Raw genomic sequence first — 26,291 nt, 5'->3', positions numbered from 1 at the left:
GCAAGAGAATGGGCAGCGGGGGCTGAGGTGCGCGCACACCTCTGCTCACAGCAAAACACCCACAGAGGTGCAATGGCCATCCTCCAGCCGTCCTGTCACAGGGGACCCTGTGGAGAGCTGTAGGGCACCCCTTCACTGTTTTCCTTGTCTCTTCTGTCAGTGAACTTGTGCTGCGTATCCGACCTATAATGCGGCTGTTGTGGACATGTTTCAGTAAGCTAATAACTATTTTTGAAGTACCTCTATCTAGTTTTCATTTCTGGTACAAGAGGTAGCCAGAAACACAACCCACATAAACACAGCCCTGGAATGTCCTCAGCCCCTGAAGGCTGCAAAGGAACCAAGGCCGAGGCGGGGATGAGCAGGAAGGAGTGGGAGGTGGGAGGGGCGGAAGGCAGACTCGGGCCTCCCAGAGAGGTGCTAGGCAACCACTAGACAGCCCACCAGTGACCTCTGACCCGCCACCTAGGTCTTGGAGGGCTGAAGCGGGTCCCACGAGGGGCCGTATCCAGGTACAATCTCGGAGAGAAGCCAGTGTCAGGAGGGTCTCACTTTATAGAGTAGGAAGGTAGAAGAGACCAAGAACGTCACTGCTGTCACAGGGCCAGCTAGGGCAGCCATCTCCTTTCCGGTCACAGCCAGAAACAGCCCTGATCCAATCTCTAAGTTACTAAGATATCAGGCCCTCTGGTCTGCCTCACGTACCTAGCAGGGGACCCAAGGGTCGGGGTCAAGGCGGGTGGGTGGCCCTTTGTACAAACTTCACGGTAAATGTCCTGTCAAGAAGGACACGGCTCAGGTTGGCTCAGCAAGTGGCCACCGTCCACAACACACGCTGATAGGCAGAGCCCGGGAGAAGCTGGCACCCAGGGGTGAGGTCAAGGAAAGGTGGGCGTTAGCCTGGAGGCCAGCAGGTGGCTTGGGCAAAAACAGATGATGCCCGGCTGGAAACTAAGGGGGGTGGAGAAAGTGTCAGGGCCAGGGCACCTCCCTGTCCTGACCTGAGATCACTGTGCGTAAGGGCTTCTGGGAAGGCGAGACATATCTGGGACACCTCCAGGTCCTCAGTGACCCTACTTCATCCTCACGTATCTACCTGACTGAAGCCACCCACCTCGCCCATTACCAAGAAACGGAACACAGCCCCAGCGAGACAGGACAGCGTCCTGCTCCTGGTCAATGCTTCAGGCCTCCACCCCACAGGCTCCTGACCCCGTGGACCTCATGCCAGTGCTCACGAGCCTTCACCCTCCTAACCGCAGCGTGTCTTTGCTCCTCCCTAACGCGAAGGCCAAGGGTGGAGACCCAGAAGGGCAGGTGGCCCCTCCAGACTTCTGGTTATCGTCCATGTTACCACCTGCACACAACAGTAGACAGGCATTACACTGACTGCCCTAGGCAAACGCACATACCCCTGCCCCTTCTTCCTGCCTGCCCGCACAAGGCCTCTCCTCCAGGAAGTCCTCCCTGACTCCCACAGTCCACACGGACCTCTTATCCTCGGTGCACAGCAGTCCTGGGGTGCCTGCACACCTCTGTGGGCTCATACACCTGTATGGGGTACCTCTGTGGGCTCACTCAGCCATGTGGCTTGCTCAGGTGCACCTGCTCCCCAGCACCGCGCTCGCTTCCACACCCTTCCTATTGCCTGCATTATGCATCTGCCCAAGCCCCACATCCAGCATCCTCCCTCTCAGTGAAGACCCAATGCTTTCTTTCCATCACCAATTACCTGCCCACTGTGAGGGGCTGCCACTCTCCAGCTCGCTCTGGAGACAGCAGCCGTAACTGTAAGTGAAATCCAGCCTTTCTGAAAAGGGGCAGTGCTATATAGGAGGTGGGAGGTACAGCCGTCCTGGGAGACAGGATGGATGCAGACCAGGATGCGGCCGGAGATGAGACAGGAAGAAGCCGCAATAAGGAAAATGGGGGACCAGAGACCTTGGCCTGATACCCCATGCAGCTCCATGCCCACCCTTCTCACCCTGTGACTCCTCACATGGGGGCAGGCCCTAGACAGGCTCAAGATGCGGCCACCGGAAGAAGGTGACAGCTCTGGGCGGCAACTTCAGGAAACCCCATTAAAATGTCAGTGGGAGCATATTATGGTGGGCACAGTTATGGCTAGCCTTAAGTAACTGGGCAGGAAACAGTCAACTTCCAAAAATAGTTTGAGAAGAATGTTTTATGAATAAAGAGCGGGACTCGCTCACAGAACCCCTACCCATTGCCTGTTACAGGGCACTTTGGCCCATAAACATCCTGCCTCAGTTTCCCTATATCCCAATGAAATTAGGAAATGGAAACTGGCAAAGAGCAATGGGTTTATTCAGAGTGGTTTAACAAGAGGGACAAAGAAATCTAAACCCCACATGTGTGATCTAACGATTTACAGAAGGTTTGAGGTAAAGGCCGGAATGTAGGCAGACATGGGCAGAGACAGGTTAACAGCCCTGTCTGGTGGGGGAAGACACCTGCACTCCAGGTTGCCACAGAGTTGTTGATTCAAGTTCAAACCAAAGGAAAGAGAGCATTAAAGATCCCCCAATCAAGAAAAAAATTGTGGGGCTGTTGTAGGATATTTGATTGCAGTGAGACTCCGAGACTGTTAATAAAGTTTAACCTTGAGGGGGCAGAGTTAGCAAGTAGCTGACCAGAATTAGCGACAGAGGTTTTGGAGGACCCAGGATACATATAGAGAGACACAGGAAGTAGTAGAGAGGGGCTTAGAAAGATTCACAGGCCCTTTTGGATAGGGGAAGGAGACAGAAAGGAGGTCACTAGTTGCTTCTCTGCCACTTCTCTGACCAATCGGGTTTTTACCCTGATATTTGACTCCCAAGTTTTATTAACAATAAAAAATTTAGGGAAACTCTTCATCTGGCAGTTCAGCCTAACAGACTAACCCAGCCAGGATTTCAGATAAGCCCTGCACTTTCCCATCACACCGAGACTGGACAACAGCCAGCTCTCCCAAGACTTGACCATTATCTCAATTTTCTCAGGGTCCCCCAAAGATGTCGTTGCCCCCAGACAAAAGAAAGTAATTTTTAAGAACACGACACCCACATTCCCAAAAGGTAGGGTTTGGGGCCTTTTGGTGAGTTATGGATGTTTTTCAACATTTGGGGAGGTTGGTTGCAAACTGTTATTGGTTGTGGTCAGGGAGGAAACTAAGCAAAAGAGATTAGATTCAGGGATCTCATTCTGAAAGAAAAAAGGGGTGATATAGAAATAATAGAAAAAAGAATGGATTATTGAATCTACTTTTAAACAAAAAAAAGCAACTATTAGTCTTAGATATTTTACATTGGTATGGATTTTTGTATACTGATACAAATTTAAGGTTCTTTTTTTCTTTTCTTTTCTTTTTTTTTTTGTGGTTTTTCGAGACAGGGTTTCTCTGTGTAGCTTTGCGCCTTTCCTGGAACTCACTTGGTAGCCCAGGCTGGCCTTGAACTCACAAAGATCTGCCTGGCTCTGCCTCCCGAGTGCTGGGATTAAAGGCATGCGCCACCACCGCCCATCCCTAAGGTTATTTTTTCTGCACTGTATATGTTTCCACTCTTGTTTAAGGTATGTTTGTATATTGATACAAATTTAAGGTTATTTTTGTTATACTGTGTATACATTTCCTCTTTTGTTTAAGGGATTGTACCTATGCATCTCATTTAACAATGTAATATAAAGTTCTAGTCCTTGAAAATTATTATTACAAACTATTTAGGATAATTAAGAAATGCAGGTTAGTAGCTAGTCATCTATAACAATCAAATTTGTGGCCATGTTAGGTATGTTTTCAAGGTCAAACAGACATATTTAGATAGATGGATGATCTTCAAACACTTCAGAGACCTACAAAATATGGCATTTAAGATGTTTTAGTAACATAAGACTTTTCATGACAGTGAGACACATCTGCTCCTGGCAGAACCAATTTACTTCAAAAATGGATGTTGGGCATCAAAGAACCTCCATATGGAGTTTTCTTTCACTGTGGCAAAGTTATCCATTGGGCAAGAAACTGCCCTTGCCTTGACTGCTGACAGTATGCTGTCCAAATTGGACAAGCAGGACACAAAAGAAGGAGACTGCTAAACTTTGCCAAGACAGTCCTTCAAAATTTCTACTTCACAGAAGTCTCCCAGATATTCTAGGCCTGTAGGCCAAAGATGGGTGCCCCAATATTGCAGAGGAAATTGGGTGATTGTCCAGGTAGCCACATTTCTCTGTCATTTCTGTAGTTTTGGAAGTTGTTTGCTCTGTACTTCCTGATTTCTCAGGTAAAGTTATATCCTTCCCGGGCCTCTCATGGGGTTGAAGAATGGATAGTTATAGTCATAGTTTCCCTTGTTTCCAAATTCATAAAAGAAACTCAAAAGATATGTAAAAGTTGCGATATAAAAGCTTAAGTTGTTTATCTAAGAATATGTTTTAAGGTCTAAAAAGATAGCTTTAGGTTGGTAATGCAAGTTATGATAGAAAGTAGCTTAGGTATAAAACTCTGAACTCACCAGATAAGATAAATAATAGAATACTTTCTCCAAATTTGCCAAATACAGATAGGCTGGACATTGTGAATGTAATTCTTACCTGATAATTGTTCTTATTGTAAATAGTTTTATTATGTCAGAGTTAAAAAACTTTCTTTTTTATTTAGACAGAGAGAAATGTTGTGGGATATTTGATTGCACAGTGACACTCCAAGACTGTTAATAAAGTTTAACCTTGAATCAGGGGGCAGAGTTAGCCACAGAGGTTTTGGAGGACCCTGGATACATATAGAGAGACACAGGAAGTAGTAGGGAGGGGCTTAAAAAGATTCACAGGCCTTTTTGGATCGGGAAGGAGAGAGAGAGAGAGAGAGAGAGAGAGAGAGAGAGAGAGAGAGAGAGAGAGAGAGAGAGAGGAGAAGGAGGAGGAGGAGGAGGAGGAGGAGGAGGAGGAGGAGGAGGAGGAGGAGGAGGAGGAGGAGAAGAAGAAGAAGAAGAAGAAGAAGAAGAAGAAGAAGAAGAAGAAGAAGAAGAAGAAGAAGAAGAAGAAGAAGAAGAAAGGAGATCATTGGTTGCTTCTCTGCCACTTCTCTGATCAGTCAGGTTTTTACCCCGATATTTGGCTCCTGAGTTTTTATTAATAATAATAAAAATTTAGATAAACTCTCCATGGGGTTTATGGGAATGTAAGATCCCCACCTGCCCTGAGTCTGGCAGTTCTTTGGCCCTTGGTAAGTGTGGAATGGCAGCCTTTTGCATCTTGTGGAGATCAGCTTTAGCTCCCCCATTCCCGTAACGTGGATTCTAAACAAAGGCGAAGGAAAACCACAGGAGACAGTCTCATTTAAACTATCTCCTCTCCTGTCAGCGCTTCAGTGACACTCATTTCATGAGCAGCAAGCTCTCCAGGCACAGTCCAGGCTACAGAGAGAAAGGTCGCTGGTGGCCGGACACAGCTGAGAGGCTCACTAACTTGCTGGCTGGGAGAAACCCCACCCTCCAATGGGAAATCCCTGCCCAGCAAGGCCTATCACACACCCACCCACACCTTTGTCCAGCCAAAGCCAGGATGGAGCAACCTCGAGATAGGTGGGGCTATCTCACTGCAAGGGACTGATGATTGACATGTTCCCATCTTCCCCAGGGCACTGAGTCTTATGTGAAAGAACAACGTTCATTGGTTAAATTTGGGTTGCCAGGTAATCCTGCGCTAGGCGGTATTAATTCTTTAACAAGGTGACTACCTAGACGGGAAAGCCAACAGCCAGCTCTGCATCAGTATCCCACAGTGCGCAGCTCCCAGTGCACCAAGGACCACACCCACGCAGCTCAACACCCCTCAACAGGAGAAAGACCTGCCCTGCACCCCTACAGGCAAAGATCTCCAAGGGCCTACAGCTTGTATGCTCTGGATTCTCTTAAGGTCTTGGACCACGCTGACCTGACCTCACACCATCTCCTGTCTGTCCCCAGGATTTTCCATGCACACCTCCCGTGGTTCATTCACTCCTCCCTCAGTCCCAGCCTGAAATCGGCCTGAGAGCTAGCAAGGGTTGGTGCTTCAAGATCTCCTGAGTCTCCTGAGTCCACACAGCTGTGGCCTTGACTTTCAGCCCCTGTTTCCGTCTCAAGTAATCCTGCTCTCCAGGAGCTCAGCGCTGCACCAAGGCCCTATCACCAGAGGGTTCCCCTAGCCTATGCTTTTGGGAACTAACCGACCCTACATACTTCACCCTACACCCAGCACATCCACAAACCAAGACCCAGCAGCTGGCAAATCCAAAGCTCTACAGTGTTGCAGAGTTCCAAAGTAAAGACGAAAGAGCACCTCGGGGCTGGAGAGATGATGGTTCAGCGGTTAAGAGCACTGGTTGCTCTTCCAGAGGACCCGGGTTCAATTCCCAGCACCCACATGGCAGCTCACAACTGTCTGTAACTCCAGTTTCAGGAGACCCGACACCCATGGCAAAACACCAATGCACATAAAATTAAAAAATTAATTATTTTTTTTTTAAAAAAAAAAAAAGAGAAAGAGCAGCTCATAGATCCAGACCAGGACTAGCCAGGACTACCTGGACCATGTCTTGAACCTTCTATAATTAGAGCCCAGCGACAAGCTGCAAGCTGACACCTCCCTCCACCATTACCACCACCCCCTCTCCACTCTATTCTCTCTCCACCCACCCCCATCGCCTCTCCCTCCAACAACCTTATCCCCTGGCTCCCCTCTACACAGCAGCAAGAAGAGCCCAAACATCTTAAGAGTCACCCACATCTCACCAGAAAAAGGCCACCACACCAAACCCTAGTAAACTAAACTAACTAAATAAACTAACCAACTAAATAAATAAATAAACGCATCTGACCAGAACGGGCAGCTCTCTGCCTCAAAAGACAAATTCTACAGGCAGAGGCAGGTGACGAACAGCGGCTGGAGCAGAACAAACCCCATGTCTCAGGTAAACTTGTCACAGACAGTAACTTCAGATTTAAAAAAAAAAAAAAAAGTGCATTTGTTTTGTCCCAATGAAAACTACTCACGAAGATCGGCCCGAATGGAAGGGGGGAGGCAGGAGAGGAGAGATCTCCCTCCGCCAACAACACCCAAACTCACCACATTGTCTCCTGTCCACAGGCCTCGGGGTTAAGACTGTTCTCCGCCTGGGAAAACCCAAGCTCTGAAGCATGAAAAGCCAACTGTAACACAGCCTTGCCTCCTGGCATGTCTCCTTCCAGAATCACCCCGCAGCTCCAAAGCCACACCTGGCGCCCAGCTGAGGCCTCCTCTCTCTCTTTCTGGCAGGGACAGCTCCTGCTCCCTCGGCGCGGCCACTTCACAGCCCCCCGGGGCCAGGAGCCCAGAGCCCAAAGGTCTGGCCCTAAGTCCCAGGGGAGGGCAGGTCTCAAGAAGGCAGCCGTGAAGACCTAGCTGGGCCGGATGAACAGGTTCAGGAGAAATGTGGAGAAGGGAGGCTCCTGGTCTTCCACCAGACAGCAGCTGAGTCAAGCGTGAGGCAAGGAAACCTTACAAGGGGAGGTGGGGGGGGACCATGAGGAAAAGGTCCCAGGATGCCAAGAGAATGCTGTGGAGCCTCACCTCCCAATTCCAAAGGTCCAATTAAATAAATCGCTCAATCAATCCTGCCCACCAGTTAGTTGAAATGGGAAGACCAAAAAAGCTGGGCTGGTCACACACACCCTGAAGCCAGAGAGGTAGTGGCCTCCACTCCCAGAGGGGATGGGTACAATACTATATCATGCTTCACATGGTCCTACGTCAAGGGTCCTACTTCAAGGCTGGACCAGGTGACACCTGTCATCATGCCACATGCATAACTGTAGAGACTGATGTCCGACTCAGAAATGCCATCTAACTGGCTAACTCCACTCCCTGGGTTTCCAAAGTGCAAATTGAGTCCTTACAGGAGGCATGGAGCTGGGCCTGCTACCATGTCCTCATCATCGGCCCAGGCACCGGCAGTAGAGAGAAACTTCAGTCTAGTGGCCTCTGACTTCCCCTCGAGGTGCCAATCAGGGGCCGTGACCATGAGTGCAGCAAGCCTCCTCGATGTGCAGGCTACCAGAACTATCATCAGGACGGTGACATGAGGAGCCCTCTGCACACCCCACAGCCAGCTCCTGCCCACTCCCGATGTCCACCTCTTCATCCCCTGGATGAGCAGTGAGGTGGTCGAGGTGTCCAAAGGGTAATGAATTTAGGGTCAGGAACCTGAAGAACCCAGAATGCACTAGCCATGGATCCCTAACGAACCATGTGTCTCTCTGCCCTTTACCTTGCAGACAGGGTAGCCACCTGCCATGTGGTACAGGCTTTGTGATTCTTTAAATGTTCCTCTCTTTGCCTCCTGACAGGGCATAGCTATTCCTCTCATGGCTAGGAGGGGGCTCTGGGGAAGGGCCAGGGGTGTGGAGAAGGAAGAGGGGTCCCCCATGTCTGTGCAGAGGCCGATGTCCCACAAGGACTGAAGTGTCTCCATCAGAAGCCCCCTTTTCCACTCAAAATCCACAATTCTCTGCCCTTAAGATGCCAGTGTCCCTAAGGGCCACTGGCCCAGAATATCGGGTGTCAGCTCATTTTTTCCAGGTCCATAACCTGCCATGGTTGAGAAGAAAGGGTTGTTGAATAAACTTTTTCTAGGGAAGACATAACCAAATGTCTGCTCCCCACAGACACAGCACCAACGACAGACCCAAGTACTACTCCACCAGTGTCCAGCCTGAGGAACCAATGAGTTTATTGGGCTCACAGGGCATGGGTGACCCCAAAACAGCCACACACTGGAAAGTCTTAGCTCAGCATGGATGGTGACTTGCCCATAGCTGCATAGGTGGCATCCCCCTAGAATTAACCCTCCGTCCCCAATATACTATAGTCCCTTCCCAGACTACAACGCTACCTGGAACTGGGGCAAAAATCCTACACAGAGCTGGCTGGAGAGCACAGGGGTGGCTGGAATCTCAGAGTAGGGTCCAATGGCTCTCCTTACTCCCTTCGATACGGGAATGCCAACGGTCAATAGGTCCTATCTCAGGGGTCTCTTGCAAGTGGTCCCAGCCGCTGTCTGAAGATGATGGCTGTTACACTATGAGGATAGTATTCTACACGACGGGCCATGCAGGTAGGTGTGTGTGTGTGTGTGTGTGTGTGTGTGTGTGTGTGTGTGTGTACGTGTGTGGTGGGGGCGGTGTTCCCATCTCATGTAGCATTAAAGAGAGTCACAGAGCAGAAAGCCAGAGTGGGAAGAGATATTTGCTTTGGAAAGCAATTAGGTTAAAAAACCTGCTCTGCTGGCTGATACCACACACCCAAATCACCTCTGGGCGGCTGCTCCAGGTGCTGTGAGCAGAGTGAAGTCCACCCATGAGTGGGTGTCACTCCGACACAGGGAAGGGGACATTTTCTGGGCCTGGTGCTGGGGGGTACTGAAGCCTGCGTCTCTCACTCCCCTTCTCCACGGCTGTGTGACGCGTAGCAAATGGGCACAGGAAAAATGGAGCTGGAGCTAGATCCACACCAAAAGGTCCTAGTTGCTTGGTGTGTACACACATCAGAGGGCCACAGGACGGCAAAGTAGGGAGCCCGAAAGCCTGCCTACTCTCCCCAGCCTGGTTCCTTATGCCTTTGCATTTGGGCGGGGGGGTGTCTCAACTTTCCCCTAAGGGAAGAAGTTCCCAGGAGATGCTGTCTCATGAGGGACCAGAAGAGCCACAGGCCTCTAGTACCATCAGGGCTGACTGCCCTGCACCTAACTTTGCTGTGCCTCCCCAAACACCTTGCCCTGCCTAGAGCTGCCCGCAAAGTCTCTCCCTGACCCAGAGAACATCTCTTCCTCTGCCGGGAGTCCCAAGAGACCTGGAAGCTTCCCTCTGACCCTTCAGCTCCCCACTTAACGCCTCTGGCCATCCACCCCAAGCATGCCTACACATGCCTGGTTCCTCCATCCGCAGGCTTCTACACCTGTCCTGGCCTAAAACGTCCCTCTCTTTCCCTCGCCCAGCCAGCCCTGTCTTGAGGAGGCCATGTTTGGCGCTCTCCAGCAGGAAGGAGCAGGGAGTGGGGCCAGCCAGGTGGGAGGAAAGCCGACCAGGCAGGCGCCAGGCTCTCCAGACACGCTGTGGTATGTACTGTGCATATAGAGGCCAGAGTCTGACTCCGGGGGTCTTCTTTGATTGCTCAATTGAACCCAGAGCTCACTGATTTGGCCAATCCACCCCACCCAGCTTGCTCGAGGCCCTGTCTCTGCCTCCTGCCCACTGGAATTCCAGGCTGGCTCCGTTCCCTCTCACATGTATGTGGTGCTGGAGGTCCGTGCTCCAGCCTCACACCTGCATGGCAAGCCCCTTACCCCCAGGGCCATCTTCCCAGGCCCAAATCTCTTTCTTTCTTTTTGGGGGGCCATTTTCAAGACAGGGTTTCTTTATGTAACAGTCCTGGCTGTCCTGGAACTCCCTTTGTAGGCCAGGCTGGCCTCAAACTCACAGAGATCCCCCTGCCTCTGCCTCCTGAGTGCTGGGATTAAAGGCGTGCGCCACCACCGCCCAGCTCCCAATCTCTTTCTTAAAGACCTGCTCTACCACTCTAGGCAACTCTAGGTGGATTCACCTACACCTTCCCTGTGGGCACTCCTCAGAGGGCAGGAGGGAGGGAGTCACCACTTGCCCTCACATGGGGTAGGCCCCACAAGTGTGAGGCAACTGGAAAACAGCAGAAAGTGCCACACATTCCCTTTCCTCACACATTGCCTCACTTTCTACGCCCTGTGGAGGCTGGAGACTGCCTGCTGTGAGAGCATTCCAAGAAGGCAGATGTTCACACTCAAGGTCTGGGGACAAAGAACACACTGGTGAGGAACCAGTGAGAAACCTTGGGTCCCTCACGTAGGGAGTTTATAGCACTCCAGTTAGATTTCCTTTGTGTTCCTGGAAAAGAGAAAACACCAACAAATCGAACAGAGGTGACAAGCTCCCGTGTTACTTAAGCAACTCCATTATTCCCCGGCATTTGGGAGCACGGTAGATAAAAATCAATCCCTTTCATGGTTATTCAAACACTCTCCTCTGTTGAAAACACATGCAGAGATAGCTCTAATTTAGGTTATGTTGGTGAACCAAAATAATGGCCGAGCGGGCGTTTCCACTCTTCTAATTACACGGAATTTAGGACAAAAATATTCGTGTAAGTGATTCCGAGATACTCGATAAATGGGTCATAACGAGTTCATTCGGCTGCTGAAATCCTTCACGCTCAACACAGCAGAAGTGACTCCCATATCAGGAAGAGGTGGCGGGCGATGAGGCAGGAAGCCAGCAGCCCGCCCTGCCTCTTGCAGGCTGGTGCATCCTGGAAGTGAAAACCAACTACAGCATCCATGCAAACCACTGGACCAGAAGTCCCTTGTGGTGGGAGGCGTGCCTTGACCAGTGTAGGGGGCTGAGGCTCCCCCCCATCCACCCCCAGGCCTATGCAGTCAGCCAATCCCGAGATGAATGAGCAAGGCCTCAGTGCAGCATTCTGAGTCAGAGCAGCAACACCCTGCACTATTTTCAATCCTACCATTAAATACTCAATTACAAAAGAGAGAAAAAAAAAATACACCCTCGCCTACCTTAAAGGAACAATACTTATTTGTCAATTAGTAAGCGGTTGGGGATGGGGTATGACAGGGGAAGTTGGCCTCCATCCCCTGGCAACAGGATCCTACAGAGACTCAACCATACCTGTTGCACAGCCAAGACAAGCCCTGGTGGCCTGCTGAGCCAGGCCCTGGGGACAGGATTTGTACTCAGGCAACTGGCACCAGTGGGTTCTCCTCAGACATTACAGTGTCCTCAATGTCTGTCCCAGGCCCTCGGCCAACTGCTGGGAGGAGGGGAGGAGGCACCTGCCTTGGCGGCGCCTGCTGCAATGGGAAGAAAGGGTGGCAAACTGGCCAGTCCCCAGGTTGGGGCAAGGCCCAATAGCCCATCAGGGTCACCTGACGCCTCTGACCGTGCCCGGCTCGATGGTGAGGGCTGGGGATGGCCTTTCCGTGGGACGTAACTCACAAAGGTCTGAACGGGCTGGGAGGTTCTGGTGAATCCAGGTTTCCATCGGTAAAGTCCTTTTACCCCAGGTCATGTCAGTGGTGGCATCTGGAACTGGTGGCTGAGCATCTCCCAGAATCCCTCCTCTCCTCCAAAGTAAGGCCTATGACAGCCTCAAGTCTACACCAGCCTCTGGCTCGGCCACTCAGGTCGGCAGTGGGGACACACACAGGCTTCGGAGCTCCTGCCCACACAGCTTTCTGGCTATCTGGCCTTGGGGAAGGAACCTGACCTCTCTAAACCAGTCCTGCAGCGTCACCTACCATCAAGTGCCACAGGTCACAAGCAGTGGGAGGGTCCTAGGAAGGAATGGGAGATCATGTGGCGGTCTACCTACCACGCAGACGCTGTCTGCTAAGAGGTTCCCCAGGGCAGGGGAGGGGAAAGAGGTTCAGGCAGATACAAGGGGGCCTGCAGGGGTGACTTGAGGGTTATTCCTCAAGGCCAGTGCCCGAGAATAAGAGTGAGGCCAGGACTGACCTTTGGAAATACACAAACCGGATGGGTCACTGGATGACAAGAGTGTGGGCCTTGCCAGAAGGCAAGGTGGGACCTCTCTGATACCCACTTCCTCACCTGCAATGTGGAGACCACACGGCACCTTTGGGGGTCATTGGGGGGGGTGGCAGCCTCCTCCATACACCCTCTGGCCCCTATTACAGAACCGCCCACCCACTCTCTGCCTTGGGCAGCCTCAGGCATCCCTCCCCCGGCCCAATCAACCCAGGCCCCATACTGCCATCTGCCCTTGGGCTACCTGGGGCAGAGATTCTGCTATCTAGAGCTCCCTAACATCCAGGCCCCCCCAGCAACCAGGACTCTTCTTTTACGGAGGTTCCGTGGCTCCGGTCGCTGCGGAAGAAGGTCCCTCACTGTGGAAGGGCTCACCTCCACAGCACTGTAGCAGGTACCTTGCTCTACCCAGCAGCTGCCCTGGATGGCTATGGACCACCAGGCGGTAGACCCAGGCTTTACACGGTCTCACAGCTGACACTGCTCGGGTGGGCACTTTCCACGTGACATCTCAGTGCCTACAAGCACTCTGCGGTCACGGACCTCACTCGGGACAAAACATGAGAGACACTCAGAGGGGCTCGGCCACTTGCTCCAGGCCCCACCACCACGGCATGACTTAGGGCAGAGGTCTTTGGCAGCCGTCAGTCAGGGCCAACGGTTGCCACCCAGACTCATCCGATCCAATACTTTCCCCACACCTCGTGGGAACACCAAGGCCTAGCCCAAGTGACAGGCAAGGAGGGGCAGGGTTAAATGTCACTAGAGTACCCCAGGGTGGGAAAAGGGAGAGGCCCGGGGCTGGAGGACCCGGAGCAGGCTAAGCAGTAGGCCAGAGGAATGATTGGCAACTTAACAGCTTTGAGGACCCCAACCCCCAGGCCCATTTGTGGATGGCCAGTCCTGAAGTGCAGAGCTAGCTGGCTGTGCGGCAGCAGGAGGTCAGCTGGGGTTCTTAAAAGCCCACAAAGTAGTTGGCCAGAGCCCAGCTCCCCTTTTCCTGCCTATAAGCATCCCACCCCGCTCCGCTCCATATACATCAATCTAAACAGAGCACCCACCCATGGCTATGCTGGGAGGCAGCCAACCCTCCCCTCGTCCACACAGCTTTGCCGGTCTCCAGGGGCTGGAATGCTTGCCTTCCTCTCTGGGGGCTGGCCTTTGGGCCTCCCCCACCCCCACCCCTGATATTTAACAGCGACATAAGGCACCTGTCACCTGTTGGCACTCACTGTCCTGTGCAGATTTAGAACTAGCAGACCTGGACCACAGGGCCTGCCCCTCCCAGGGAATCCCATCTAGTCCCCAGGGGCCATCCACTCTGCGAGTCACAGTTCTGGATGTCCAGCTCAGAGAGCCATGCTCAGACGGCCCGGACCAAGCCTGACACAGCCTGACCTCCCGAACCCAGAGGACTAGATACCACCCACTTCAGCCCCCTTCTCTGCCCTGGTGCCCCACCTGACCAGGCCCTGGTCTCTTGCTATTGGCCTCCAACCCAGTGAGGGAAGTGGGGTTCCCAGCAGGGCACGCGGGGGGGGGGGGGGGGGAGGTGTAGGAGGCCATCCAGGCCATCCTCCTGGGGCTCCACCCTGGTGCTGCGGTGGCTGACTCATGCTTCATTTCCTCTCTACAAAGACAACTACGTGTGTGGTAAAGTCGCACGTGGGCCGCTCCCACCGTTGGGCAGTGGCCCTGAAGACCAACAGCAGACACTGACATATGTCATCGCTCCGAATTCTACCTCCAGCACCTGTGAGTCCCCCCCTTCCACACCCTCCCCCCACTTCTCAACTGTATTTAAACCTTCTGACGGAAATGCTTTCTGAAGTGATTCACACACCCCTGCACTCTGCAGCAAGCTGTTGAACAAAATGTCACCTCCTTTCTTAATCCAGGATCTACGAACGAAGCCTGCCTGTTCCACGTTCTTTAAGGCCGCACCACCTCTGACCTCCATCCCATCCCCATCCCCGCTTCCGGCTCCCCCCACCCCCATCCCTGGCCACCTCTCAGCACTGCCTTGAGAAATGACACACGACCCCTCCCTTCTTCTATCAGGACCCCTGACCATTAACTATGGGTAAAATGGGTGAGGAAGGGGCAAGCTCCAGAAACCAGCCGCTGAAGCTAGAATGGGACCCCAAAAAGGCATAGTCTGAGGCTCTCTAGGGCACAGACAGCGTCGCTTTCTCCTATGCTGAGGGGTGTCACTCTGGACAGCTGGGCTTCCAGCCAGCCTCCCAACCATGCCCACACACACTCCAACCTCAGGTTCCACTTCTCAGACTTGTGAAATGACTCATACACCTCCCTCTATGCCTAGCAGTGGCTAGGGACAAAAAAATAAAATAAAAATAAAAAATCATCTCCTCTGGCTCAGGGTCCCTTCCCCAAGTCCCTGGCTCATCAAAACCCAGAAGGGTCTTTTGTACGTGACTAAAAACTTCTCTGGGGCATGGATTAATCCATCCTGTTAGAAGTCTATGGAAAACAAAAGATGGGCACAGAGCGAGCCAAGAAATGCCTCTTAGCTCGTGGCTTTGCAGCCACTCCTGGGGCAGCTAGCTGGAGCAGGCCTCTTCTGACAACAGAATGGGTTCTGTCACACTGACGTTGTGTGGACATATTTATTTATTTATTTTTAGTCTGTACTGAGTATTGAACCGCGGAACCTCATATATGGAAGGCGACAGCCATACCACTGAGCTACATTTGCGGCTCACTGAATTTTGTTTTGAGACAGGGTCTTCCGGTGTAGCCCAGGCTGACTTTGAACTCAGTCCTCCTGCCTGAGCCTTCTGGGGACACATGCCCAGTCATCTAGTTATCTTTTTTTTTTTTTTCTTTAAGAACTTGAGGTTTCTTTTTTTTTAAAGATTTATTTATTTTTATTTTATGTGTATGAGTGTTTTGCCTGCATGCATGCGTGGTACCTACAGAGGTCAAAAGAGGGCATCAGATCTCCTGGAACTGTAGTTAGAGACAGTTGTGAGCTGCCATGTGGGTGCTGGGAACTGAACCCTGATCCTCTGCTAGAACAGTGGGTGCTCTTTACCCCCGAGTCTTCTCTTCACCCTGAGCTTCAGAGTTTTAAATGTCAAACTGTTCACTCAATGGACCACCTGGAGTAGTATGCCTGCCTGACATCATGGGTCCCATCCCAAGTGTCCTCTGAGCTACATGCCTCAGCAACCTGCCTGGGCTGAGGAACAGGACAACTAGGTACCTTCCATGAAGGACCACAGACCTTCACTGGCACAGCCATGCTTACCAGGTCTGCTTTCTCAGGCAACAAACAGGCCACCATTCTTCCTCCACAGGCCCCCAAAGGACAGTGGTGACACTCAGTACTATCTAGTGTCCAGCATGGAGCAGGTCCTTGATAAACATGTCCAGAAAAAATGCTGGATGTGCAGATGAAGCTAGGATCTTTTGAACCAGGGCTTCTTTTTTGTTTTGTTTTGTTTTGTTTTGTTTTGTTTTGTTTTGTTTTGTTTTGTTTTGTTTTTTGAGACAGGGTTTCTCTGTGTAGTTTTGCGCCTTTTCTGGAACTCACTTTGTAGACCAGGCTGGCCTCGAACTCACAGAGATCCACCTGCCTCTGCCTCCCGAGTGCTGGGATTAAAGGCCACCACCGCCCGGCCTGAACCAGGGCTTCTTAAAGTACAACCAGAAGCTCTCCCCCTAGATCAGTATTCAACAGTGGGAGAAAAAAAAATCCTTCTAAGATCCTAAAAAAAAAAAAAAAACTATAGAGAAAACAGAAGTCAACATGTATAGACACCAGTGTACATTCCCTTCCCTGTGAGTGTAGACAGTACAGATCACATACACACACACACCATCCCTTCTATTACCTCCATGTCCATCAGGGATAGGGGTGGCATCTACCCCTGGACACACAGGGCTCAGCCTACATCACACAGAAAATAGAATCCCAACCCCTGAACGGTGTCATTGCGCCCAGCCCAGAGTCTTCTGAGTATCCTGTCCCACTTCAGTCAAGGGGACAGCGATATGAAATAGAGGTGCTATCCAGGCATCTCCTGAGGCTGCACAGGTGACAGCTTTCTTCTGAAACATCAGCAGCATCCCTCAGCCCTGCTCTCGGGCCCTCATCAGGTTTGGGACCTGTCTACCCATACCTACCCACCCATTCAGCTTGCACCCAGCTCACTTCCAACCTACACAATTTCTGTGTCAATAAGCTCTGTGTGTGCATCCCCCCTACCCTGCCACAGGCACCCGCTGCTGATGACCTGAACTGGGACAGGGCAGTGACGACCATCGAGCCCACTCTAAAGAAATGGAAGCAAGCAAAGCCCAAGTCAGCAAAGACGGAGTGCCCACTCTGTTCCCTTTTCCCACCATGGGAGGCCAGGGTGCATGTGTGGCACTTCCCCGGATGGTAGGCAGGTGCACCTTCGGTGCTCAGGGGACCATTCAAAGACTCCGCCCTGCTGAAGTGGCAAGCTCAGAGGCAGAGCAGAGACAGACCCAGCCAGGATTGAAGTCAAAGCTCTCTGAGTGACAAAGGAGCCCGCCGCCGACAGCCAGACTCTGGGGATTCCTTCGAAAGTGGGGCCCCACTCTGACAATTCAAAGGAACGTCCCAGTCTGTGCCCATCCCACAGCCAGGCTGTTGAGCACAGCCAGCAGGGAAGTCCCTCCACACACAGTTCCCCCCCCCTTGTTCTCCCTCCCATCACAGAACCAGTCACAGAAGCATCTCTGGGGAGGTGGCTGCCCCTCCCTAGGCTCTGCAGGTCCAAAGTGCATACTCTCTGCGTGGGCTGGGAAGGCTCTGGGTTGGCAAACTCTCCTTGAGCACTGTAAGGTAACAGCTCTGATCCCCGCCCCTTGTGAATTCTAACACTGAAGGATTAAGCCCATGAGTGGCTAAGGGAGAGAGAGCCTATCTCCATGCTGCTACGATGGAATGGTATTGATTGACCCACAAGGAAAAGAGACCAGAACCATCCATGGGGTGACCAGACAGAAGCTGGTCATCTGTGAACACAGGTCCCCTGTTATAGATGCAGATGGCCATGCTGGATGTGTGTTCATGGACAGATGCAGGTGCACGGGGGTGGGGAGGGGGTGGGGGGGTGAGAGTTCACACATGCACTTCCTGTTCTTCCATTTGAGGGGGCCTGGAAGGAACCAAACTCCAGTAGCAAACAATGCCCCCTAGATCTGGGTTTCTGATACTGGTCTCCAGGGAAGGAACCTGGGCCCCCTATAGAATGGGCAGACTCCAGGGCTGAACCTGGAGCAGCCTGTGGGCCAAACGGCAGGGAAGTACTCAGGCTCTCCCAGGGATACGGTGTCCATGGGACCCAGGCAAAGAACAGCAAGGAAATATGGAGTGGAATCTCAGGGTGAAGTGTAAAATACGCATCGACACGAATAGAAATCAGTGATTAGTAAGCAGGTAAGTGAAGAAGAAGAAGAAGAGACAATTCCCAATTCCACAAATAATTCAAGTCCTTGGCCCTTCAGCGGGTAGCATGGAGTCCCTTTCGCTCCTCAGTTGTGGAATGCACTGTGAATTCCCTCTCAAGAGTGAGGCAGGGCCTTGACACAGAGGCCCCCTTGACAACTATACCTAGGCCAGGGGTGCCCCAACAGCGATGAGTCTCACTGAAAGACAGAACCCAGGCATCGAGAATGCTGTGGCTCTTCCCAAGCCCATCAATCACCCCCAGGCTCATCATGACAAAAACATCTACATTTCAAGAGAGGATTCCCACGCGATACGCAGACTCCAACACGGAACCCTGCACCCCACCCAACTCCTCCAGGAGTCACCCAAAGTCTGAGACAGGGTCACAGTCAAGAGGAGCCTAAGGAGACGGGACAACTAGACATATGTGGGACCTGGATGGGGTCCTGGGACAAAAGCAAGAACATGGGGCAAAAATGAAGACAACCAGTCAAGCAAAGGACATCGTTAATAACCACGTATGGGGCTGATGGCAAGATGGCCACCGACCCTGGTGACCTGAGCTCCATCCCTGGGGACAGAGACCTACATGGTAGAAGGAGAGAACTGACTCCCAAAAGTTCTCCTCTGGCCTTCACATGGAGGCTGTGGCATTTGGTACCCACAAATACAAACACAACTAAATGTAAGACACCGGTCCACAAGCGGTAACAAGGGAACCACACCAGTGGGGTGGGGGTGGGGTGGTCGCAACAGGCACACCACACATCCACAATGAACACGGAAAGCTGACCCAAGAGCCACCCCGAGTGTGATCACAGGGACAGGAAGAATCCACAGATAACCTAGCATGGTGGTGGCCTCAGCTGGGGAAAGAGGCAGTGGGATGCCAGCTAGCTGGTGCTTGCCTCATTCTGGAAACGTCCTTTAGCTTGTGATGATGGTTGACAAGATTATGAATGGGTTAGAAAGCAGTAAATTGTATCTACAATGGGTGGGTAGTGTGGTGTGTGAATTACACCTCAACAAAGACACTTGAAAAGAACGAACTCTCTCCTGGGCTTGTTCCCTCCCTGCGGCAGCTGTCAGAGCGCCCGGCCCCTCCCGGCCACACAGCCTGGCTCAACTATGAATGGACCCTAAAGCCAGGGTCCCTTCGGTATGACCCGCCAAATGACCCAGAGAAGACAGAGCACAATGCCCCCTCGGTGCCACGACAGCTCGCTAGAGGCTGTGGGACACCAGGGACATGGTGCTAAGTGGGAGCGGAGAGACTCTGGCTTTGAAAAGCCCACCTTCCTCTACACAGGAGGCAAACAAGAGGTGCCGCTAGTTATTGTGAGATGGAGCCCACCCCAGCCCGACCTTCAGGAGTTGCAAAAATAAACCACGAGAACGTCTCAGCAGAATGTCACCAGGCCCTGCGAGAGATACGGCCGTCCCTTGAAATACCACATGACCCCTCTAAACTCAGCCTTACAGGAGGATTCCCATGGGGCCCTGGGGCTGCTGTGCCACAAGCCACCCCGCGAGCTCAAAGCCTAGCTCTGCGACTGACCTCACCAGCACTTTGAGCAAGCCGCGCCCCTCCCTCTCCGTGCCTCAGTTTCCTTACCTGGTGACAGGAGCGAAAGTGCATGGGTAAGGCGATCCTTGAGAGGCACACAGGGCGGGGGGGGGGGGGGGGGGGGTGCGTAGACTGACTGATTTCTCCTACTAGTATTTTTTTTTTTCTCAGACAGGCCAATACTTCCTGTCTTCCTGTATAACCACAGGGGACTTTAATCACAGGCTTAAGTCTAATCACAACCCTGGTTATAACTCAAACACCAAAACAGTCTTAACAATGGTTTTTAGATGTCAAATATTATTAGCGGTGACTTACAGCCTAAAGTCCCCTCCTGGGCCTTCTGTACTGGCCACACGCAGACACCCCAGGAGAAAAGAACGTTTTTCTACAATTAGGGAAACCCTGGTCTGTCCCATCTATTCTTCTGCTTTATAGGACATTTCTCCACCAGCCTGAGGCTCTGGCCAGGTACAGTTGCCCTGGGCCCACCCCACCTGGGCTGGGCTGGGCACAGAACTCCTGGCCTCTTCCCTGCAGCCAGCCCATAACTGGCTGAGGAAAACTTGGACTTTCACCCCCGTCCTAAGCTCTGTTTTCTAGTTCTGCCCAGAATGAAGAGAAAGCAGGAAGAAGCCACCAGTGCCAAACCAAGGAGACAGCAACCCCAGAGAGCCACTGGGGTCACCAAAAAGCCCCCAACCAGCTCACGGGGCTCACATACCAAACCTTCCAGAGCCTACATTTATGGTCAAACAGCCCTGGGGTGTCGGCCTTCCTGGAAATGGCCACCTGAGGCCATGGAAAGAGGATCTACCTCACAGCAAGCCCATCTGCATTCACCTGTGACTCCCTTCACATGGCTCCCATCTTATCTCCCTGGATTCATGATTACGGCTCTCCATGGCGGACACTCTTGACACACTGCAAAGCTGTCAGCGGCTGTCCCAGCAGCCACCTACACCGGCGAGCGAGCCACAGACACGCCTCCCACTGCTCACAGAGCCGGGGCCGCACCCTCGAAGTCTACTTCGCAGGGAAGAATGTAGGAACTCTGAAAAGGTGGCCCGAGCACACGCCAGTCACAAGCATCTCCCACTAACAGGTGCGCGCCACCGCAGACACTAAGGGTCCTCCCCATCCTGATATAAAAAGAAAGCCAAACACCAGAGCCGAGAGGCCAGGGCCGCTCAGGAGGAGAACCTACCCAGCTTCCCAAGAAAGGATGACCCCCCCCCCCAAACACGAGCCTCTGGCTGGAGATACATCGACCCAGAACGAGCATTCCCAATCCTATAAAAGGCTGGTGGATCAGGCTTCTAGAGAGAAACCCTACCAAACCGCAGGGAACCGGATGGGGCTTCCACGTATTGTCCCCAGAGAAGGAAGGGACACCAGGTAGGTAGCACAGTAACCAACAAGGATGCCAATCAGAACACTGAGCCTTTGGTTCTCCAGACGTGGATTCTGATTCTGTCCAGATGTGGCACGGCTGGAGCTGGTGGTTCTAAACATCTGTAACTTCCCTGCTCTCCTCTCCTTACAGAGAGCTTATGCTGAGGCCACATCCACACTGCCAAGAGCATGTCAGGGCCTCCAATGACACTTTCCATTGTGCAAGCGCTCTATTGTGAAGCAGAAATGTTGATTCAGGAAACAGGTCTGAGTCTCCTCTTTCTAGGTGGTGAAGGTGAAGCCCGGCGAGAATGAGGACAGCAGAGGCCATCGCTGCTGGCACTGCCAACCGCTGTGACTGCTGGCGCCACTCCGGGTGAGCCGGGATAACAGATAACAGAGAGTACAGGGGAGGTTTGGAGAGAGACACCATTGGTCCTTCCAAGGCACCCCTGCCAAGCCCCTCGGCCTGCCTGGGATAAACAGGTGCCCCAGATGGTGTAGAAACAGACCTCAACTCTGAGACTGCCCCAGGCAGTTTATGGGAAATAAGTCCAAGCATTGACTCAGACATCACTGGGACCAGTGGGGCCAGCCATGCTCCCTACCATCAGTCAGAATGGCAGAGGGAAAACAAGCGGAGCCGGGAAATGGTGGTCCGCAAAGCATGTGATCCCGGGCATCCAACCACCCAGTCACCAGTACCTAGCCCACACTCCCTGCGAGTTCAGTAGTCGGTATCCCAGCAAAGGCAGGGGATTGTTCCAACGTCCAGAGAGGCTTGGAAAGAAGGAGCAGGCATACTGACTGAGATCCCCAAGTTGGGGTGGCCCAGAGAACATCTGTGGATTATGGTTTCATCCTAGCATGGGGCAGGGATAATAAATAAAACACCCTCACAGGGCCAGACTGTGTGTCCCCATACGGGCCTGGGAACAGGTTGGGCCGTGACAGAATGAGAGAAGGTCCACTAAGGCCACCTGAGAGGCAAAGGGCAGGACAGCCTGGCCTGACTCCTGACCTAGGGTGTGTCTGGCCAGCATGGAACCCACATCATATCATCTTTAATCCTCTTATCTTAGCCTTCGTCACTCACTGATGAGGAAACTGAGGCAGGGGACGCTCACTGCCTTGCCCAATGTCACAGAGCAGGTACATGAGAAAAACTACCTTCCAACTGTCCCTTATTTTGAACCCAACAGAGCCCAGACCATGACCCTCCTCCTGGATCTGGCCCTAAAGCAAGCCCCTCTGCCTAGCTGGGCTTCAGCGACACTGGCGAGGGCTGAGACTCAGGACCTCAGAACTTGAATTTTGTCCCTAATCTACACAAGGCAAGGAAGGAAGAGAACCCACCCTGAAAAAGGTCTCCCCCAAAACTGAATCTCTCCGACCTCTGGGAATGGGGCAGCTCCGAGGTGTACCAGCTTGTCTCTGGCCCTGGAAGCCTGCTTGCTCTTCACCCTACCACTGGGCCACAGGTAGGGACAGGGGAACGAACATCCAGACTGGCCCCTCTCCACCGTTCAGAGGTGCTAGTCTCGCTGTGGACAGGTGAGGGCTTAGGCTGGGGACTGCCACACAGCACCCCACCTTAGCGGTTGCAATAAACACACAGGCCTAAGCTCCAGTCAGGTGCCAACTGTCCCCAGAATCCCACAGGCTAATGTCCAAATGAAAGGGAAAAGCCACACAGAAAGCAGGGCGTGGAAAAGGGAGCAAGCGCCCACAACTTTTCCCCGGGTCATCTCTTGAGCCACACCGGCCTCGCGAGCTCTTCTCCTTTCCAGTTCACCCACCCCCACAAGAGTGGGTCAGTAGGACGACATTTGCTGCTCCCTCATCCTGTCCCCCGCTAGCGGCCTAGGCACGGTGACCCATCCAATGACTCCCCCACACCGTAGACCCGCACAGCGCCCGTGGTGCGCGCGAGGGGTGGCCGTGACGCGCGCCCCGGGGGCGTGTGTGCGGGACGCGCCCGCGCCGGTCCCCGTCCCCGAAGGGAGGGTCGCCGCTGTGGGCCACCGAGTGCGAGCAGCACAGCGCATAGGGTCGCGGCCCGGCGGCCGGGACAGAGCGTGGCGAGCGTCGCCCAGGTCGGTGTAGGAGTCCGCGCGCGCGCGCCGCTTACCCTGCGGGGAGATCGGGGCCAACTCTCATCCACCCGCCGCCGCGGTGCCCCCCTGGCCGGCCACCCGGCCCCGCTGCACCTGCCGCCCTCCCGGGAGCCCAGCGGCGCCGGGGAGCGGGGACTACGCGGCCCCGCGGGTGCCGGCCACGAGCGCGGAGGCGGCGCCGCGTCGCGCGCTCACGTCCTGCTGCGCGGAGTCTGCGCGCTCCCGCCCGGGCCTGCGCAGCCGCCGCCCCGCCCCGCCCCGCGCCTCCCAGCCCGCCCTACCGGGTTCGCGCGCGCGCGGGTCCGATCACGCGGCGCCGTCTTTGTTTGGGTGACCCACGTGGGTCCTCGCCGCGCGTACCCACGCGCACGCGCGGCCGCCTGCCAGTCGCAGCCGCGGACACAGTCGCGCACAAGCATGCACGCCACGCCACGGTCGCTTCGCTCCGGTGTGTGGGCTTGACGGTTGCTGCCAGTGGTGACCCGCACTTGGAGTGGAAAGACTTGTCCTGGCGTCGCCAGGCTGGACTCAGAGCACGGCTCCACTTTGAGACAAGGACGTGGGACCTGCACCGAGAGGGCCAGTGAGCAACTGTCCTCCCCCACGCAGTACCTAGCCGGGAATGGTTCCACACACCTTTAAATGTCTTCTTAGCCACAGGAAGCCTAATTCAGCCCAGGCATTTCCCTTGGAAACTGAGATCCTCTAATAGACACCTCCTCCTTTTGACTCACCTTTCAAAAAACAAGAGTTGACAAGCTCCCGGAAAGATAACTAATGGACCGGGTAAAGACAGCGCCCTCCAGGAACCCAGGCCCTAACCTGGTTGAAAAACCAACCAGCAGTAGCACCCTATGGGGTCTGACCCAGGAGGCCAGCTGCAGAGTTGAACCGGAAGGCAGGGGAAGCTGAGAGAAGGCACAGGGGCCTCTAGGCTTGCTCTGCTGGCTTGGCCTGCCTCCCTCCACCAGGGTCATGCAGGCAGAGGCCTGATGCTCTACCTCCCTCCACCCTTGGTCGCTGAGCTTGCTACAATCAACCTCCAACCCTCTCAGTCCAGAACTGCCCCCCACTTTATGTCTCAAGCACCCCAGCTCAAGGGCTCCTGAAGCTTCCTGGGGGCAGGATTCCAGGCCCCTTGTGTCCTCCAGCATTTCCTGCCTTCCAGACAGCCCTTTGTATCAGGGTGAGGGGCTGGCATTCAGATGGGCTCCAGTGGGTGAACCCTCTCCTCCCTGCAGAATGAGAAGCAGTGGTTTCCGAAGTACCCGTGTGCAGCACAATGTGGGGTCTATCCCATAGCTCTTGGCTGGCAGCGGGAGGTGCCTGTGTAAGCTGCCCGCAGGGCTTTGGTCTTGGCAAGATGGGAGCTACTTCAGGCAGGAACCTCCTCTGAGTCACCTTTGTGCGGCATCCCAGCCCAACACCATGCCAATCTTGCTGGCTCCTCCTGTCCCTGGCTTTTCCTGTCTCCTCTTTATCTCCCAGCAAAACAGGACTCCAGTCCCCCCCCCCTCAAAACACAAGCTGGACTTTCCTGCCTCCAGACCATTGCCTTAGCCATATCCTCCCGGAGAGAGCTTCTCTACTCTGACCCTTACCAGCCTGCTAGGCTAACTCCAAAGATTCAGTTCCACAAAGCCCGCCTTGGCCAGCTGGGTCAGAAAACAGCCATAGCCTTCAATGAAGCCAGAGTTCCCAGGAGTCATTTCCCCAGCCCTCTCCTATGAACTCAGCTGGGCAGCGTCTACAAGGAAAAGCCCAGCACATTTGTATAGGTGTCCCTAAAGGCTCTGCCTTACCAGCTTAGTGCCCAGTGCAGTGTGGTGTTGTGTTGATTACTTTGAAGGGCTCTGCCCTCAGGATAGTTTTAATTTGTTTTTGTTTGTTTGTTTTGGCTTTTGTTTTTCAAGACAGGGTTTCTCTGTGTAGTTTTGCACCTTTCCTGGAACTCACTCTGTAGATCAGGCTGGCCTCGAACTCACAGAGATCCGCCTGGCCCAGCCTCCCGAGTGCTGGGATTAAAGGCGCGCGCCACCACCGCCCGGCTGGTTTTAATATCGGTGCTGGTTTTTACATGACTGGGCTCCTGATGGAAGGTGTGGTGCTTTGAACGATAACGGCCTCCATGGGCTCATATGCTGGAGTGCTTGGCCCCCGCATGGTGACACTGTTTAGGAAGGATTAGAAGGTGTGGCCTTGTTGGAGGAGGGTTTAAGGTTTCAAAAGCCCATACCATTCCCAGTTAGCTTTCTCTCAGTCTCATGGTTGTGTCTCAGGGTGTTAAGCTCTCAGCTACTGCTCCAGCACCATGCCTGCCTGCCTGCTGCCTGTTGCCATGCTCCCCGTGAGCCCCAAATTAAACTCCCGTCTGTAAGTTGCCTTGGTTGTGGTGTCTCATCAAAGCAATAGAAAAGTAACTAAGACGGAAGGGCCATTCCCTGACACACACTCCTACACAGCTCTCAGGATCACACAGGGACATGCTGAAGCTGGCCAGTAGAGGGCGCTCTGCAGGGGGAGGGTTACAGGAAGCCCCGCCCCTCACTTCCACTCACTCTCTCTCTCTGACTTCCTGTTCCTCCCTCTGTCGACAGGCCCTGCCCTGAGCTCCTGACCCCAGTGACCCCAGGGAGACTCGTCCCTGGCTTTATTCCTCTACCATATATCATTCTCTGCTGTTTCCGGCTCAGCCCGATGCAGCGGTGGCTGGGGACCTGGGGGATGCTGGGATTTCCTGACAAGCTGAGCCACCTGAGACCAAAGCAGTACCCCCATCGGGAAGGGAGCCAGCAGATACACGTGGCAGCCCCCACCCTGGCATAATGCAGAGGAGGCGCCCAGAAAAAGTTCTTTGCCTGACTGGCTAGGATGAGGAGATAAACAAGAGCCCAACAAGGCAGGCAGACTTCCAGGGCCTCCCCAAGATCCCGATCCCTCTCCTGCTGTAGACAAAACATCCCTTGAGAGCCCACTCCCAGGCACTTCCTGGTGGGGAATAAAACTGATCAGTAAGTGGTGTATTCTAGAAAGACAGACTTGGACATACAACTGCCCCCCCTCCCCCAAGAACTTGAGGTTACCATGCCCATCATGTACTCAGCGGCTCCTCACAACCATGGCCCCTAGTTTACTGATAAGGGTTATTGTGG

General features: G+C 53.4%; 1 protein-coding gene across 2 annotated transcripts in view; it reads right to left on the bottom strand.

The window, feature by feature from the left end:
- The window catches only part of Gramd4 (GRAM domain containing 4), an 80,719-nt gene extending 57,388 nt beyond the window's left edge, over positions 1-23,331 (bottom strand). The window contains exon 1 of one of the 2 annotated variants that reach the window (XM_076556522.1): positions 23,154-23,331. In XM_076556522.1, coding sequence (XP_076412637.1) covers positions 23,154-23,182 — 29 coding nt within the window. In that variant the 5' untranslated portion in view covers positions 23,183-23,331. Of the gene's footprint in view, positions 1-7,107; positions 7,348-23,153 lie in introns of those variants that run through there. The other variant, XM_076556521.1, reaches the window with a different exon arrangement.
- Positions 23,332-26,291: the final 2,960 nt, after the last annotated feature.

Source organism: Peromyscus maniculatus, chromosome 20 (assembly GCF_049852395.1).
Source record: "Peromyscus maniculatus bairdii isolate BWxNUB_F1_BW_parent chromosome 20, HU_Pman_BW_mat_3.1, whole genome shotgun sequence".
In the NCBI taxonomy this organism is placed as follows: Eukaryota; Metazoa; Chordata; class Mammalia; order Rodentia; family Cricetidae; genus Peromyscus; species Peromyscus maniculatus.
Note: the sequence above shows the minus strand (reverse complement) of the source record. Positions and strands in the feature narration are given on the sequence as shown.